At 37.9% G+C, this 17,347-nt stretch overlaps 2 protein-coding genes across 4 annotated transcripts in view; one reads left to right on the top strand and one right to left on the bottom strand.

The window, feature by feature from the left end:
* The window catches only part of mcph1 (microcephalin 1), a 323,112-nt gene that overhangs the window by 163,716 nt on the left and 142,049 nt on the right, over positions 1–17,347 (top strand). The window lies entirely within an intron of this gene.
* Positions 1–17,347, bottom strand: part of LOC122541993 (angiopoietin-2-like) — an 85,781-nt gene that overhangs the window by 8,689 nt on the left and 59,745 nt on the right. For both annotated transcript variants that reach the window (XM_043679289.1, XM_043679296.1), the window contains exons 6-7: positions 16,930–17,031; positions 14,181–14,347 (exon numbers count right to left, since the gene is read on the bottom strand). In XM_043679289.1, coding sequence (XP_043535224.1) covers positions 14,181–14,347; positions 16,930–17,031 — 269 coding nt within the window. The remainder of the gene's footprint in view (positions 1–14,180; positions 14,348–16,929; positions 17,032–17,347) is intronic.

Genomic DNA, 17,347 nt, shown 5'->3' with positions numbered 1-17,347 from the left:
ACCTCATGGTTCTGGAACTCGATCCCTCTATTAATAAAAGCTAAAACACTGTATGCCTTCTTAACAACCCTGTCAACCTGGGTGGCAACTTGCAAGGATCTGTGTATCTGGACACCGAGATCTCTCTGCTCATCTACACTATTAGCCCAGTACTTTGCATTCCGGTTACTCCGACCAAAGTGAATCACCTCACACTTGTCCGCATTAAACTCCATTTGCCACCTCTCAGCCCAGCTCTGCAGTTTATCTATGTCTCTCTGTAACCTACAACATCCTTCATCACTAACCACAACTCCACCGACCTTAGTGTCGTCTGCAAATTTACTAACCCACCCTTCTACGCCCTCATCCAGGTCGTTTATAAAAATGACCAACAGCAGTGGACCCAACACTGGCCCTTGCGGTACACCACTGGTAACTGGACTCCAGGATGAACATTTCCCATCAACCACCACCCTCTGTCTTCTTTCAGCAAGCCAATTACTGATCCAAACTGCTATATCTCCCACAATCCCATTCCTCCGCATTTTGTACAATAGCCTACTGTGGGAACCTTAACAAATGCCTTGCTGAAATCCATATACACCACATCAGCCGGTTTACTCTCATTTACCTGTTTGGTCACCTTCTCAAAGAACTCAATAAGGTTTGTGAGGCACGATCTACCGTTCACAAAACCGTGCTGACTATCCCAATCAAATTATTCTTTTCTATATGATTATAAATCCTATCTCTTATAACCTTTTCCAACACTTTACCAACAACTGAAGTAAGTCTCACTGGTCGATAATTACCTGGGTTGTCTCTACTCCCCTTCTTGAACAGGGGAACCACATTTGCTATCCTCCAGTCTTCTGGCACTATTCCTGTAGACAATGACGATTTAAAGATCAATGCCAAAGGCTCGGCAATCTCCTCCTTGGCTTCCTCTGGGATCCTAGGATAAATCCCATCTGGCCCAGGGGACTTATCTATTTTCACACTCTGCAGGATTTCTAATACCTCTTCCTTGTGAACCTCAATCACACCTAGTCTAGTAGCCTGTATCTCCGTATTCTCCTCGACAACATTGTCGTTTTCTAGTATGAATACTGTCGAAAAATATTCATTTATTGCTTCCCCTATCTCCTCTGACTCCACACACAACTTCCCACGACTATCTTTGATTGGCCCTAATCTTACTCTCGTCATTCTTTTATTCCTTAAATACCCGGTTTACCCTGATCCTATCCGCCAACAACTTCTCATGTCTACTCCTGGCTCTTCTGAGCTCTCTCTTTAGGTCTTTCCTGGCTACCTTGTAACGCTCAAGTCCCCTAACTGAGTTTTCACATCTCATCCTAACATAAGCCTCCTTCTTCCTCTTGACCAGAGATTCCACTTCCTTCGTAAACCACGGCTCCTGCGCTCTACAGCTTCCTCCCTGCCTGACAGGTACATACTTATCTAGGGGACACAGGAGCTTTTCCTTGAATCCACATTTCTAATGTGCCCATCCCTGCAGTTTCCTTCCCCATCCTATGCTTCCTAAATCTTGCCTAATCACAACGTAATTGCCTTTCCCCCAGCTGTAACTCTTGCCAAGTAGAATACACTAAAGTATCACTAAAATAAAATAACAGAATTGTAATCGCTACCACCAAAGTGCTCACCTACTTCCAAGTCTAACACCTGGCGGGGCTCATTACCCAGTACCAAATCTAATGTGGCTTCCCCCCTTGTTGGCCTGTCTACATACTGTGTCAGGAAGCCCTCCTGCACACACTGGACAAAAACTGACCCATCTATAGTACTCGTACTATAGTATTCCCAGTCAATATTTGGAAAGTTGAAGTCCCCCATGACAACTACACTGTCTCTCTCATTCTTATCGCGAATCAGCTTTGCTATCCTTTCCTCTACATCTCTGGAACTATTCTGAGGCCTATAGAAAACTCCCAACAGGGTGACCTCTCCTTTCCTGTTTCTAACCTCAGCCCATACTACCTCAGTTGACGAGTCCCCAAACATCCTTTCTGTAACTGTAATACTGTCCTTGACCAAAAATGTCACACACCCTCCTCTTTTACCATCTTCTCTGTTCTTACTGAAACATCTAAATCCTGGAACTGCAACAACCATTTCTGTCCCTGCTCTATCCCCGCCCAACAGTATCCAAAACGGTATATTTATTGTTGAGGGGAATGGCCACAGGGGATCCCTGCAGTGCCTGCCGGTTCCCTTTCCGGAACCCTGACTGTAACCCATCTGCCTTTTTCTTATACCTTAGGAGTGACTACCTCCCTGTAACTCCTCTCAATAGCTCGCTCTGCCTCCCAAATGATCTAAATTTCATCCAGCTCCAGTTCCCTAACGCGGTTTTCAAGGAGCTGGAGTTAGGTGCACTTCCCGCAGATTTAGTCCCTGTTGGGAGTTTTTTTTTGGTTAGAGCAGGAGGATGGGTGGGAGACACTACCCGAGTAGTGTTTCGGGTAAGGCAACCACACAAATATATGACAAATGGAGGCTCGACTCCCGAGGTAAGTCCCTTTTAATGCGGGAAAACTCACCCTTCCCAGCAGCATTCGCTTCACCACTCCTTCTCTCCTCGCCGCTCTGGTAAAATGGAGCCCCTTTTTCACATGGTTGTTTTTAATGATAGTTCTCCAATTCTCATTTACACTCTTTCTTTTCTTGTGCAATTACAAACTCATTTTGCCTTCCATCTCATCATGTACCTTGGCTTTTGTAATTTCCTCGCCTCTGTATTTAATAAGAGCGGTGACATCTATAACTCTTTCCAGTTCTAATGTCTGATCACCCCCCTGAAATAATAACTCTTTGTCTCTCTACATTTGTCAAGTTGATTATTGATGGAGTGATAAATGGTTAGTATTGGCTGCCAAAGAAAATAATTATATTCTCATGCCAGTACAACCATCATGAATGTATCACAACTTTGAATATAACACATCATTTATGGCTTATTTCCTAATAATGGGCATTAGCAGCTCACTCCAGGGTTATTAATTACTGTTGTAATATTTAATACTCAGATATAGATCATTAAAATGTTAACCTCTTTCAGAAGCTGTGGAAGTACTGCTAATGCCCATCCTTTTTCTCCCTCTTTCTGCTTCATATAAACGATTATAACCCATGTTTTCTAATGCACAGCACACCCATTCCGTAGCCCTTCTTCCTTGTTGAAGAACAACAATCAACTGCTGTCACTTTAACTTTGAAATATCAATCAATATTGAGTAGTTAAATTGACTTCATCATAAATTATTTGTCTTTTGAAGAATAAAATGGATGAGAAATGCTGATCTTTGAATGTAAAGAAGCATTTTTCTCCCCTCACATTTCGCATCTGTCCCGACAGATGGATATCAGACTAATCAAGTTTGCTGGACTGAATGTTTTTATCTCTGATTCTGAAAGGAAAGTGAGAAGGAAACAAGCTTTTTTTTGTCTGCTTCTTTGATAGACTGCAAATGACTCTGTAAAGATTGTTGATAAAGTTGAATCTGTCAACTTAAATGAATTAAGTATACATTAACAGCAGGGACCTTTTTTAAGAGTCATAGATGTTGACCTTGCAAAGTTTTCCTCGCTAACATCTGGGGATTGATGCCAAAACATGGAGAGAATTGTCCTACAGTTTAGTCGAGCTTTTCCTCACAAGATAATATAAATTGACCAAAATTTCAGACCTCTCCATCACCATCCATGAATATACCCTGACTTAGCAGTTAGACAGACCCACCATGTTGCTGTAGCCATCCTCTATTATCATTTGTCCTCGATAGACATACCTACCTACTGGTTCAAATACTACATTGCTTCAATCTTCACTGTAATTTCTTATAAAGTATTCTTACTAACTCCCCTTGCTTTTGTCTTTCTAAATCCAAGGAATCTTCAAAATCATTATCCATCTAAATTGTCCTAAGCTTTCCACATCTACATTTTCCACAAGCTTTAGTGATGTTGATTTATTACTTAGAATAGTTTTGTAGTACTTTTATCCTGGAGGCCTTCAGAAGTCCCACAATCTAGGGTATATTCCATTAAATCTATTAACATTCTGTGCCGACTCCCCAGGAAAATTTGGAAATGGCATGACTCTAAGCTTTCTTAGCGATATTGTGGGCATGTATCAGCTGCAATGAGGCACAGATTTCTCTGGAGGTTTCATAGGTTGGAATCCTAATGGAACTGGTTTCTGCATCAAATATTAGTTTCCTTCTCAAGCTGTACTCCCAATTCCACAATTCAGTTCAGATCATTGTTTTGTAGTTTCAGATTTTTGATTTTTTTTGGGTGTGGAAGATTCTTAATAGGGAGAATGATGTACACATTGGCCTTAATCCTAATAATATTTTTAATTGGTAGATGCATTTGTAGTATTCCTATCCATTTTACCCTCTTAGTAACTGGCACCACTAGAATTGATGCTACAGAACAAAATATTAACAATTACTGAAAGAGTCTGTTTTCTTTAAATCAACAACAGAGAAATGGTCAGAAATGTTCTAGTATTTTATCCATTCATATTTTTGTATGTCTGTTTTTAGTTTATTTATTGCTGTTGGAACTGTCCTTAAATGAATACAAAGATGTGGGAAACTTTTTATTTTGTGCAATTGACAATATCAAGGCAAAAACTGATAGCATATTTGTCCTGATAACCATGTACCATTATAATATTTATCCAGTATATTTATAGAGGATAAAATTGATTTACTTGGCAACATGTTATTACTAGTTTATCCAAAGGTCACTTTTAATATTCTGGCAATTAGTTCCTGAGAAAAAACATTATAGAATCCTTATTCATTTGCTTTTATGTATAATGTTAATCGGGGCCAGAAAGCAGGGCATCCACGTGTATTTTTTTCATAATTTAAGTTTGATGGTACAGCAATCTAATGAGCACATGTCAAAACATTGTGTGGAGTTCATAAATTTGAATCAACATTGTTTGATAACTATAAAGCTACGTCAAATATAGATTGTTTCTGAATTTACCACCACTGAAAAGATGGGGTCGAAATAATTGGTCGTTACTTTAGAAAGAGTTGACAATATGGTTGATATTCAAGAACTGCAGATTTTTTCTCTGATTTTTCTGCCAAGTTTCTTCTTCCTCTTCCTCTTCTTTGAAGTAGTATTCTGCAGATGTTGGCCCCTTCTAATTCTTTGACCAATCAGTCATTTTCATCTGTGACAGTTGGTGAGTGTCAACAGACGATTGAAATATTGATGATATTACAGCCAACCCTGATGCTGTCTGCACCCAATCCATACATGTGCATTTTTAATTCTGCTATTAAGCAGGAAACCCTGGGTGGGTTTCCTTTCCCTAACCTTAGATCACAGTTGTTATTTCTAGTATCCATATTGTCATAAAATCAGCACAAATGAAAGACTAAACCTGGATGTTTGACATTCTGCAGACTTAACTACTCACTACCTTAACTGGCTTAATAATTGGAGCAGCCAGAGTGCTCTGATTTTAACATCAGTTCAGTGTGGTAGCTGGGTAAGAAGGAAATTTATTTAAACTGCAGTTCCAAACTCTAAACCTAAAACTTCTGTTTAAACTGTATACTGGGCTTTTGTAAGGAAGTTTCAGAATTTATTAACACCGTGTTGCATCTGCCCATTTACATGTGAAATGTGAACTGACTGTTAAAGTTCAAAATAAATGCACAGTGATCTAAATTGAACTGATCCAAATATTTCGCAGTAATATGTCTTTGCCTTTACAGTTGGTGTCATTCTTAAGTAAGTCTATTATATGAAATCTCTTTCAGTTTACAAGGCTAAAATTCCTTGACACAGGTATTGCATTTGAATGCAAACAAAATCAAGTGAGAGTTTGGGTATGATAAAGCAGAGGAAACAACTAGAGCTTTATTGAACTAGCTAACAGCACAGTAAGCATGTATGTTTATTGTGTGGGGATATTCCTTGTGCACTGTTAAGTTTCTCTTGCATACAGACTGCATTATTTAAAGATGTCAGTAATCTTGTTTTCTGCAAAGTAATAGATCAAGTAGAAGTCAGATTTAAAATAAAGGCTTAATAGAAATTTGAATTTTCCTTTATCATTATAAAGCAGCTTTTTTTTGTGATCAAAAAGATCAAACTTAAGCAAGACCATTCAAAGTAATTTGGTTTCTGTTTGGTCAGCTTATTTTAACTTGTTCCAAAAAGTGCTGTGACTAGAAACTTTCATTTTTTTATGCCTAATTTGCTAGATTTAAAGAAATTGAGTTAATGGAGTGCAACCTTCATTTATTGTTGAGCAAAGTTTTTAAAATGCTAATTAACAAATGTGGCCAGACAGTAGCTATTTTCAAATAAAATTGATGAAATAGTTCAGTGGGAAGTCTACAGAGGGTAGCATCCAAATTCATCGTTTTAAAATGTTTTACGGGGTATTGTTTCTGTTTCATGGGTATGCTAAGCTTTTGTTGTAGTTTATCCTGTCTTCACGAAAATTGCTCCTTACATTTCAATTCTTAACATTTCTTTGAATCGAAGAAAGCAAATTCAAGAGGAAGTATAATTTTACTTGTGATTGCTTGAGTTTACATTAACGTAAAACCATTATAACCTACTTTGCAGAAGTTGTAGTTTAATATTTCAGATATTGCGGTATGTTATAGAATCCTTCCAAAGTCTAGTGCTGAAGATCCATAATTGTTTCCAGATGCAAAAATATTTGGCTTGGATGTGAGACAACTTTGTTCTACTTTCCAGTGGTGCTTTAACTTCCTCGGGTTAGAAATACAACTGCTATTGATGTATTAAAAGTGTCCCCTGAAGACTCCTTAACAGGTTTTAAGGTACATTTTCTGATGGGAAGAAGCAAAGCAATTGTGCTTGATTGGTTAGATTTGTGTTGAATGCAGTGACATCTGCTTAGATTTTTAAAAAAACACAAGCAGTTTTTTTTTGTTTGGGAAGTAAATGCAAAGCATCAGTACTAGAAAATATACTTTTAAGAGGGGTTTATTTTAGATTTTTAGTCTTGGAAGGAATAATGAATCTTTTATTCTCTTGCATCTCATACTTTCGTATGACTCTGTGTTTTACTATATGGGCTCAAAATTCTGACAATTTCTCAAAAGTGGGCCGCCGCCTGAGGTCTCCCAGAGAGTGGACCAAAGCGGAGGAGATCGAGCCGTTGTAGGGAGTGCAAGCCCACCATGACTAAGTACTTAAGAAAGACTGTTGAAGTTTTAGACTTCATTTCTTTATTTTTCTACTTAATACTAAGAAAGACTTATGTTTAACTTTGTTGCTTTATTTTTCTACTTCATACCTAAGATTTTGTACTTAGGTACCTTGGTACCTCAGGTAGTGCCGGGAATGGCGACATTGTACACTTTTCAGTGTACTCATGTATTGAGACAATAAAATTTAATTCTAATTCTCTACATTTCTCCCTTTGCGATCCACTTAAAAGACTCATCTCATCAGACAGCTTTTCAATCAACTTTCTACACTACTTCAGCTTTTTTTTTATTTACTTACAATTGAGTGCATTTGATCTTTTTTTTCTTTGTTAAATGTTCTGTATAGACACAAGTTGTTATTATTCTTCGGGTGTGACTGATACTCTTTTCTTTCCAACAATACACTGGGTGGGGCTGTGATTCATAGTTTCTCCACCTCTTCACCCCTGCCCCCCAAACCTACTGCCAGCTGATTGTTGGGCCCAATCCAAGCACCACCATTCCTCACAGACATGCACATTAAGCTATTCCATACTCTGACATTGGGAACAACTTTTTCCACTACTCTATGATTGTGACAATTGTTGCTGTAATCAGCTTAAAAAAAAGTCCTAATGTCTTCATGTTGCATACACTGGATCCAACTCTACAGTCGGAGTTAGGTGGGCTGTGGAAGAATCCCAACTTTAAAAATGCACCAACGAAAAGAGAAATTGCTGGCAAAATGCAGCAAGTCTGACAGCATCTGTGGAGTGAAAGCAGAGTTAATGTTTCGGGACCAGTGACACTTCTTTGAAGAAGCATGGCTGGACCCAAAAAGTTATCTTTGCTTTCACAGCATAGAAGCTGCCAAACCTGCTGTGTTTCTCCAGCAATTTCTGGTTTTGTTTATGATGTCCATTGTCTGCAGTTTTTTTTTGTTTAAAATGTAGCCCATACTACACTCAAAATACACAGATTTCCAAACCATGGCATCTTTATTGATATGTTAACCTGCTGTCCTGAAGGAGGAAATCTAATTAATATCATTGATTTTTAAAAATGGGACTGTCTTGTAGGATTTTTTTAGATTATTCTCACTTATTAAACACAATAAAATAAAATAGTATATCTCTTTGCATTAATATATTGATTTGACTATTGAGGTGCAATTGTTTTTAAAAAAGGTTTTGCATTTTTCTCATGCGTGTCTTGACTTCAGGACATCCCAAAGTGCTATACTGCTATTGAAGCATTTTTTAAACTGTTGGTGACATATAAAGTGAGATGTCCATTATCAGCACAGCAAACTGAAATCAAATAAATGACTAGATCATTGTTTTAGGTGTTAGATAACAAGTTGTGTCCAAGACAGTAGCAGAACTCCATCTCTCTTTGAGAAGTTGTACAGGATATTTTCAGTTCACTTGGACAGACAGCACATCTGAGGGACAGCACCTCCAACAAAACAGCATTCCTTAATTCCTGCACAATGCTGGTGGCCAAGGTTCAGAATGAGTCTTGCAACCATGATTTTCAGACTATGATATGAATGCTGTTGCTGAGTCAAGGCTGTTTATGGAAGGAAAGTATCCTCGCCATTAAACATATCCCTGACCCGCAGTCACACTTAAAGCAGTTTCTGGAGCTGAAAGTACCAGCATATGGTAATTTTACACCATTGTCCTCTTTTGCTTCTCCACTGTTGTCAACCTGACTACTCCATCCTCATACATCCAAACCAACTTTCTGCATTCCCACATTCTGCATTCTTGTCAACCATTCTAATTAATACCTCAAGTATCTCTCTGTCTCTGTCTCTCTCTCCCTCCTCCAGTGCTCTGGTACATCTCTTGCTGAAATGCTCTGAGAACTAGAATCTGAAACCTTCGCAATAACCACATTTTCCCTAAATGCCTGTACTTGAAATCTTGCAGCTTTCCACACTCATCAATGTCCCTTGAGAATGGTCATCAAGATATCAAGGTGCAACTTGCAGCCTGTATCCAGGCCAGAAATTTCACAAATTTAAATTGTTTGCAATACTGACTGTTCAGAGAATATACTAAGAGTAATAATTTGCAAAAACTAGCCATAAGCTGCAGTGTGATTGAGGTGAAAAAATTGCTTTCTGGAGCAGAGGAAGGAGCTGGAATTACAAAGCCGAACATGAATTCTGTAAAAAGATAAAGGCTTGAAGTTAGGAACTTGTATACACGTGCTTGGAGTTTTCACTAATTTGCATTAGTATTTCTAATGCAAGTTTACCCAACATTAGCCAAACCAGTGCAAAAGACCAAAGAACTTCAATTGTAATTTGTACGCAAGGCAAATCATCATTTTTTGAGCAAATCCAAGAATGCCTATGACTCTGACTCTAACATTATGCTTGATACATGTCACACCACCCAGTTTGCACTCCTTGTGCTAATTTCAGCCCTACGAGGTTCTGTGAAACATAAACTTTTTTTAAAAGGAGCAAGGGCACTAATGGGTATCTTTATGAAAGATTTTAAGTATTCAAATTTTAAGTTACTCAGCAATGACTTACAGAAGTCCAATTTATGAAATGAAGTGGCTTTGTTTAGTATTTTCAATTATTTCAAATTACTTACAGCAGTACACTAGGTTAATTTTTTTGTCATAAATCCATTTTCAAGTGTATTAATAAAATTATATCAGATTTCCATTTTTAAGTATTCCTTTTGAAAACATTGCCCATTTGTGTTAGTTTATGGCACATTTATGTTTGTCAATATACAAGGAAACTTGAGCAAAGGATTTACTTTGTAAGAGTAAGGTAATTTTCGTTTAATTTACTTGTAAGTCACTGCTCACAGCCAAAGCAGAAACCTTTGGCCATGATTTCTATTGGCCAACATCTTGCAACTACAGTTAACAAGTACAGCAGGAAAATATGAGTGGATAATGAACTTTGTTGGAATGACTTGAAACCCATCTTTGTATTTTGCAATGTTTTTTAAGTGGATTTTATTAGACCTGCGTCAGAATTGAAAAACAAGCAGGAAAGCAAAATAATGCATAACGCAACATGTTCTTTAAGAAATTGCAGCATTATTCAAGTTTGGAAGCATTCCAAATAGAAGTCTTAAATATAAATGTGCTTATTTAGGCAGAACCATTGGTAATGCTTCATATAAAAGCAGAAGTATTTGACAAAAGAAAGTTGAAATGAATTTAGTAATTTGAGATTTATGGATTATCTTTTGTTTAAAAACCCATATGTGCAGGAATTTGTTTATTTACGTAAGTGTGATATGTAAGGGCAACAATTCAATTTATTTACTGAACTTCACTGAGTAAAGAAAATATTACTTATTTTCAAAGTTTGGGAGAAAATTTGTAGCTCGGGTGCTCGTTGTGGTTCTGTTCGCCGAGCTGGGAATTTGTGTTGCAGATGTTTTGTCCCCTGTCTAGGTGACATCCTCAGTGCTTGGGAGCCTCCTGTGAAGCGCTTCTGTGATGTTTCCTCCGGCATTTATAGTGAGGATATCACCTAGACAGGGGACGAAACGTCTGCAACACAAATTCCGCAGCTCGGCGAACAGAACCACAACATATTACTTATTCATTTTCCAGGAACCATTAATTGTTTTTGTCTCTAGGGAGCGTTCTTATGAGTTTGAAACATGGTGTACACCACTGCCCCATTTCTATAGTGTAAATGGCTTACTGTGGCCATATCAAGGGAGGTGTTCTTGACAAAAGAGGGTTTTGACTTTGCTGACCTTGCGGTTTGCAGAAGGATAATGAGATCTGTATTCACGTAATGTAATACCGAATTTGTGTTAATGAAATGTCCGTTATAGCAGAACTACCTGTACTTAATCATAAACGGAATTTTCTTTTGCTTATTAGGTATATACAATAATGGATGGATTACAGTGGAGAGTTTCAAGGGAGCTAGACTCTGAAATTGCTAACTGGTAGTGTTAAATTCTCAATTACTTTGAAAGGTACCCGAACTTGTTCTTCACTATTGCAGAAGCCAAATATATAGATATACTAATTCTGTTTTAATGTCATCACCGTTGCTGTACAGTTTTGATTGCCTGAAGGCAGAGAAGATTTTTCCAGGTTTTTGTTTCACTTACTGGCCCTGTGTTTTTTTTAAATCCCCTTTCCGAGGAGATTATGTGGACTTGAAACACTTAATCAAGGAACTCAAGTCACGATGGCTGTAGTGTGCTATGTTTTGTAGCCAATGCTTTGTTCCCTGTTGTTTTCACGTGTTATGTTTAGAGATGTATCTATTTAATTCACTCAACATTTCAAATCTAGAAAACCACTGTGGCATTGAATAGTAACACTTATTTCTAATTTAATGCTATTGTTGATTGTATTATGAAGGAGAAAGTGAGGTCTGCAGATGCTGGAGATCAAAGTTGAAACTTTATTGCTAGAACAGCACAGCAGGTCAGGCAGCACACTTATTTCTAATTTAATGCTATTGTTGATTGTATTATGAAGGATTGTCTCAAAATTCAGAACTTTAAAAAGCGAGGTTTATTTTGAAAATTCCTTCACTTTTCATTCTTTTAAGTCAAAATTTGTTATAGGATGTAAGTTGCGTGGCTGCATTTCTAACAATAGCACCAGTAAACCTTACTCTCATGTTCCATTTAATTCACGTTTGTCTTAACAAATATTCATCTGTGACTTTGGCGGTGGGATTTCCTTACAATTATTTTTGCAAGACAAAGCATATTCAATAGCTGCCTGGGATAGGGAGAGCCCGAGCAAAATGATTGCGATTGTAGATTTTGAGCTGAAAATTACAGGAGAGAAATTCACTGTGGGCACTAATATCTGCCTCCCTTCCATCTCGCTATCAGCAAAGTATGTAACGTCCAAAACAATAAATAACAAATGGAAACCAATTTGGTTAAGCAATGAAGAGAGCCAAAATGCAAATGGAGAACCAACTTGATTTTCCAGTCATAGAAGCAGGATTTTATCAATCCAAATATAATTGCTGGAAAAGCTTAGCAGGTGTGGCAGCATCTATGGACAGAAAAGTGAGTTCTGAGGAAACGTCACTCAACCTGAAACGTTAAGTCTGATTCATTTCGGGTTGAGTGACACTTCCTCAGAACTCACTTTTCTGTCCATAGATGCTGCCACACCTGTTGTGCTTTTCCAGCAATTTCTATTTTTGGTTCTAATTTACAACCTCTGCAGTTCTGTCAGTTCGTATTTGTGAACCCAAATTTAGCTCAATAAATTAGCATTATTTATTCCTTGATCTATCTTCGTTTTCATTCTCTGTCTTCCCCCCACCCCCCCAAATATTCTCCCCAATAAAGACTTTTTCTTTCTATTTTTGAATAATGCACCTATTGTCTTTCATTTCCTTTCACTTCTAACACTGATAATATTTCACAATCTCTTCTCTCAAGTGCCTGAACTTCTGAAAGGATATTTAACAAAATAAGTTTTTTAAACGCAGAGGAGAAAAATTAAAACAAAGTATGAATCTAATTGTTGTTTTTCCCTTCCTCCTTGCTTTGTATCCAGAACCAGATTACCAGAATGGAGTTATGAATTTCCAATCTGAAATGTTCCCAATAACCTTGTAGGTATTCATTTAAATAGTTACAGCTGCTTCTTGATGCAGGCTATAAGTCATGAAGATGAGACAATTCTGCAAAATATGCATATCACAAACAGTACAATTTTAATTTGTGTCAGAAAGTATACAGGTATCCATTTTTTTTGAAACAGGAGTCTTCCTGTCAATTCAGGGAAAACCCCCACAAGGTCAGCCCAGCTTCTTTGTGCTCCCACATATACCCCACTTCCTTTGGATCAGTCTTGCCATTTCCATGCTCCCCATGTATCCTCTATCACCATTCATCGAGTATGCATTATGTACAGTCCTCAGATTCCGTGCAATATCAATAATGTTTTACATTGCTTGAGACAAAAAAGATGAATGCCTCACCGTGCAATCAAAATCTGCATATCGTTGATACTGAGAAAAACACATTTTGTTTGAATAAAGACGATTGTCATACTTGTCATCCTATAAACTTGTCAACAAGCCATGACAAAGGCGCAATGTGTTACTGTAACTTCTTGATAATGTCATTCATTCTTAGATGAACTTGCTGAATCCTGTTAGCACTCGAAAGTTGGTGAACCATTGATTGTGGCCACAGTCGTCCAGACAATAGGCTGGCCTCCAGACAGGCAAGAACAGAAAGTGTTCATTTCACTTTCAAAGAGAGTGCCTGCCAATCAACATAGGAAAGCAGATGACAGGATTTTTTTTCAAGTGTCAAAACCAGGCTTTTTTTTAAAAAAGTCAGCTGGAACCATTAAACTCGCATTAGAAAATATGATGGCATGGAGTGGCAAGATACATTAAACCTTTTTCATTGGTTTCTAACACTTGCTCTGTGAGAAAAGCACTGATGAACAAATGTGCAAGTCTAATCAATCAAAGTATCAAAAAGACAGATCCTTACAAAGAATCAATGCATTACAAAAGTATATATTATATCTAATATTGACGTTGAAGATGTGAAACTGTCACGTTGGCCTTTCAAATAATATAACATTCTTCTATACAATTGAGATGAACACAATTGAGACCTCTCAGCAGCTTTTCCATTTTTTTCAACAAAATGTCACACCAAACCTGCCATGGTTTTACTGAGCTTCCCAAACCCCACACCCACCAGACAAAATTGTGTGTGAGAGAGGAAATCAGATGTCTGGTTCCCATTTGAACTGGGGAACCTGACCTCAGTGGGGTCTGAAATCAGGCAATCTCAGCATGCAAAATGGCTGAAGGAAAATGATGTGATGTCAGCAATGTAGAGAAACTGAATTTCCACTGAAACAAGTTTCACTGTGGCTAATCACATATTGAAAATCATCTCTGTACCCTGGCTAAAATTCAGCCTATGTTTTCTAGATGAAAGCAATTTCTGAAATACTGACCTGTACTTCTGTGCTTCACTGTCCAAGTAGAATTGGTTGTATAATGAAAAGCCTTTGTTCGCTTCCCAGTCACACATTTGGATACGAAGGACATAGGTCTTCTGGTTAGTTAGCTGATGAGTAAATTCATTTCCCAACCAGTATTCTCCAGCAGGATCACCAAATCCCTGTAAACAAATTACTTTTACTTACAGCAATACATTCTTGTGCATTTGTAATGAGTGAATGTTCAAAACACTGAGTACTATTTGGTGATTTCAGAAGCAAAGTGAAATGGCAAAAATGAGCCATACTTTTCTGCCATCTCTCCTATCCACTGAAGTAAAAGAGCTCAGTTTGTAGAATTGCATTGTTATTCACTAAATGTAAAAGATCTCCTGCAGTATCATGTTTGAACATTGAATCATGGGTTTTATTCTAACACACGTTTTAAGAAGTGATATCAATAACATTATTTATCAAAATTTTCCCTGAGTTTTAGTTAGCATTTTTCTATACCCGTGGTTTTCCTTTATTGAATCTTTTTCCAACTGTAAAGGTAATTTGACAGCATGTGACAATGCCCCGCTATTACTAGTTGCAAATTGGTTAAAATGTTACTTTATTCTGCACAGACAGGCATATGTGGAAGCATCTTTGCTCTGTTATCTCAGAGTAAAGGTTGTTGGAGCACCAACTTGGACAATCACATAACTCTTTGTCTATTTGGCTACCACAATGAGTTCCCAATACTAAAGTGGCAACCTGCATTTTGCAGAATATTACTCAGCTGTTTAGAGCAGTAAAGCCTTAAGTTTGACCTCTAGTCTGTGACATGAGTTGGTCTGAGCTTGAGGACATTGCAGTTGGCTTCCTTCCCGTGGAATAAGCAACAGAAAAATGTCTGCTTTTGATCACCATCCAGTGACCGTTGTTGGATAATGCATATATGGTGAAATCAGGATTAGGTTTACAGTGATGTATTGACAAACTAATAAATAGCCTGATCCTATTTCATCACACATGTGAGAAAATGCTATTTGAATGCATTTTTTGCATGCCCTTTGAGAGAGAAAAATTTCAGGTTGTCAGGTGTATGTTGATTTTAATGAATATAGAGGGTCCTTTAAAAAATTAGTTTTAAGCTAAGAAATAACTTTGAGTCTTGTAGTTGACCACAAAAGAAGCAGGAGGGGCATTTCGCAATAAGCTCATAGTTTGTAGGTCCGCTTTTTGGAAAGGACGATCTCAGAAGTCAGAAGATTAGAAAAGAAAAGAGGAACTGGACAAAATAACAGGAAGGCTAACGAACAAGGACAGCCAAATAAGACCGATTTAAAATAAAAACAAGTGAGGTAATTAATAAGTATGATCGGCTTAGGCTTGGGTGCAGGGAATTACCAAATGAAGGAATAACGGGCGCAAGTAATAACCAAATAAGGGGATAGAATGAAATAGACACTTATGATAGGTTTATTGCTTAGTGTAGGGGTGTCGAGAGACCCCTCAGAAAAGTATTAAAAAACTCAATTTTATTGTCGGGTGTGTCTCTCCTCGTAGAGCCACCCATCTTTAAAGATGTTCAAATAAATGTACTGCTTCGGAACTCTCTGACTCGGACTGAAAATTATTGATTAAGTGTTTCTCACAATTGAGGGCTCTCGTCCGGGATGAACTTCAGCTCCTGAAAAGACTCCCACTGTCGATAACTGAGAAGGTACGTCCCGTTCCTTTAGAACGGTCTTATGTTTTTCAGCGGTGGGTGGCTTGAGGGATTGCCTGAATTGAATCCTTTAAGAGTCATTCTGAAACAGTCGGCAGTGAGTGTGTGTACATTGAGTTGGACTCAAGCGGGGGTCCTTGGGTGGGACCCGAGGGGGAAGCACAACCTGAAGACGTCTGATAGCCAGGTAACTCTGTGCACAGGTCAAGACAAGAAAACTGAGCTTGGAGGTTCATTTCCAGACGTTTCGTTACCTTACTAGGTAACATCTTCAGTGGGCCTCATGCGAAGCAATGCTGAAAATTCCTGCTTTCTATTTATATGTTTGGGTTCCATGAATTAATGTTTAGAAAAAAACACTCCTTTTCCTTCTCTCAGTCACTCCAAAGACATGTTAGTTCCTTGTGCTGTACACAATGGATGGCTCAAGATAAGTGAAGGTGCACATGGTATCAGGGAACTCAGAACTCTAAGCATGATTTTATAAGAGGATCTGACGCCTAAGATTACACAAGTAGAAGGTCTGTATAAAATGATGAGATTTGGGCCTCAAGTAATTTCATATTTGAGGGTAACGATAACTTTTGAACACAGAACATCTGAATTGCTGCAGCTATCTTTCCCAGTGGAAGGGCAGTGTAGGGTGGGGGCTGTGGGAATTACTGTTACATGGGTCACAGCAATGACATTGTCTCAAGGATGGAATCAGTCCATACAAGGCCAGTAACCACCTGTCATCCTAAAGATATATTCACAAAATTAAACATTCTCCACAATAATCTCTGAAGAGGGGAATCCCAGTATACAAGTGTGAAATGTACATTTTCCACATGGCTACTTCTGTGACCAATCTGAGTGAAAGTTACAGATCATTGCCAAATTTGTTCTGTGGACTCGGGTCACCCATCTGCAGTTGATTTTTGCTGATTTTTGTTTTTTGCTTATCATCTTTAAATCAATCAGAGTCAAATTTGAATGTAGATCCTAAAGGACAGAAGGGCTCATTGAACTAGCTGGTTATCTACAGTCACTTTGAAAAATTCTTACCATTTTGTATTCTTTCCATGTGCGTTGAAAATCCATTTTGCCATCTTGACGACGTTGTATTATAGTCCATCCTCCTCCATTGGATTCCATGTCACAAAATGCCTGTTGTAATACAATTAATATTTCACAACTGACTTCATATATTTGCAAAGCTAATTAAAACTTTTCAATTTAGAATCCACTGGTATTCTCACTAGATTTTAGGAAACTGGTTCAAATATACTTTTGAAAAATGAGGCTTGACCAAATGTGCTAAAAGGTGAACACTGTGGGGTTTCTTTTTCTCTCTACAAATACTGCCAGATATGTTGAGCATTTGTCAGATTTCCAGCGCCAAATTACTTTGCTTGTACCAGGGGTTGGTCACTCATAAGGCTCAGGACAAGGATAGATGGGTTACAGTTAGGGGGAGGAAAGG

Source organism: Chiloscyllium plagiosum, chromosome 3, assembly GCF_004010195.1.
Source record: "Chiloscyllium plagiosum isolate BGI_BamShark_2017 chromosome 3, ASM401019v2, whole genome shotgun sequence".
Classification (NCBI taxonomy): domain Eukaryota; kingdom Metazoa; phylum Chordata; class Chondrichthyes; order Orectolobiformes; family Hemiscylliidae; genus Chiloscyllium; species Chiloscyllium plagiosum.
Note: the sequence above shows the minus strand (reverse complement) of the source record. Positions and strands in the feature narration are given on the sequence as shown.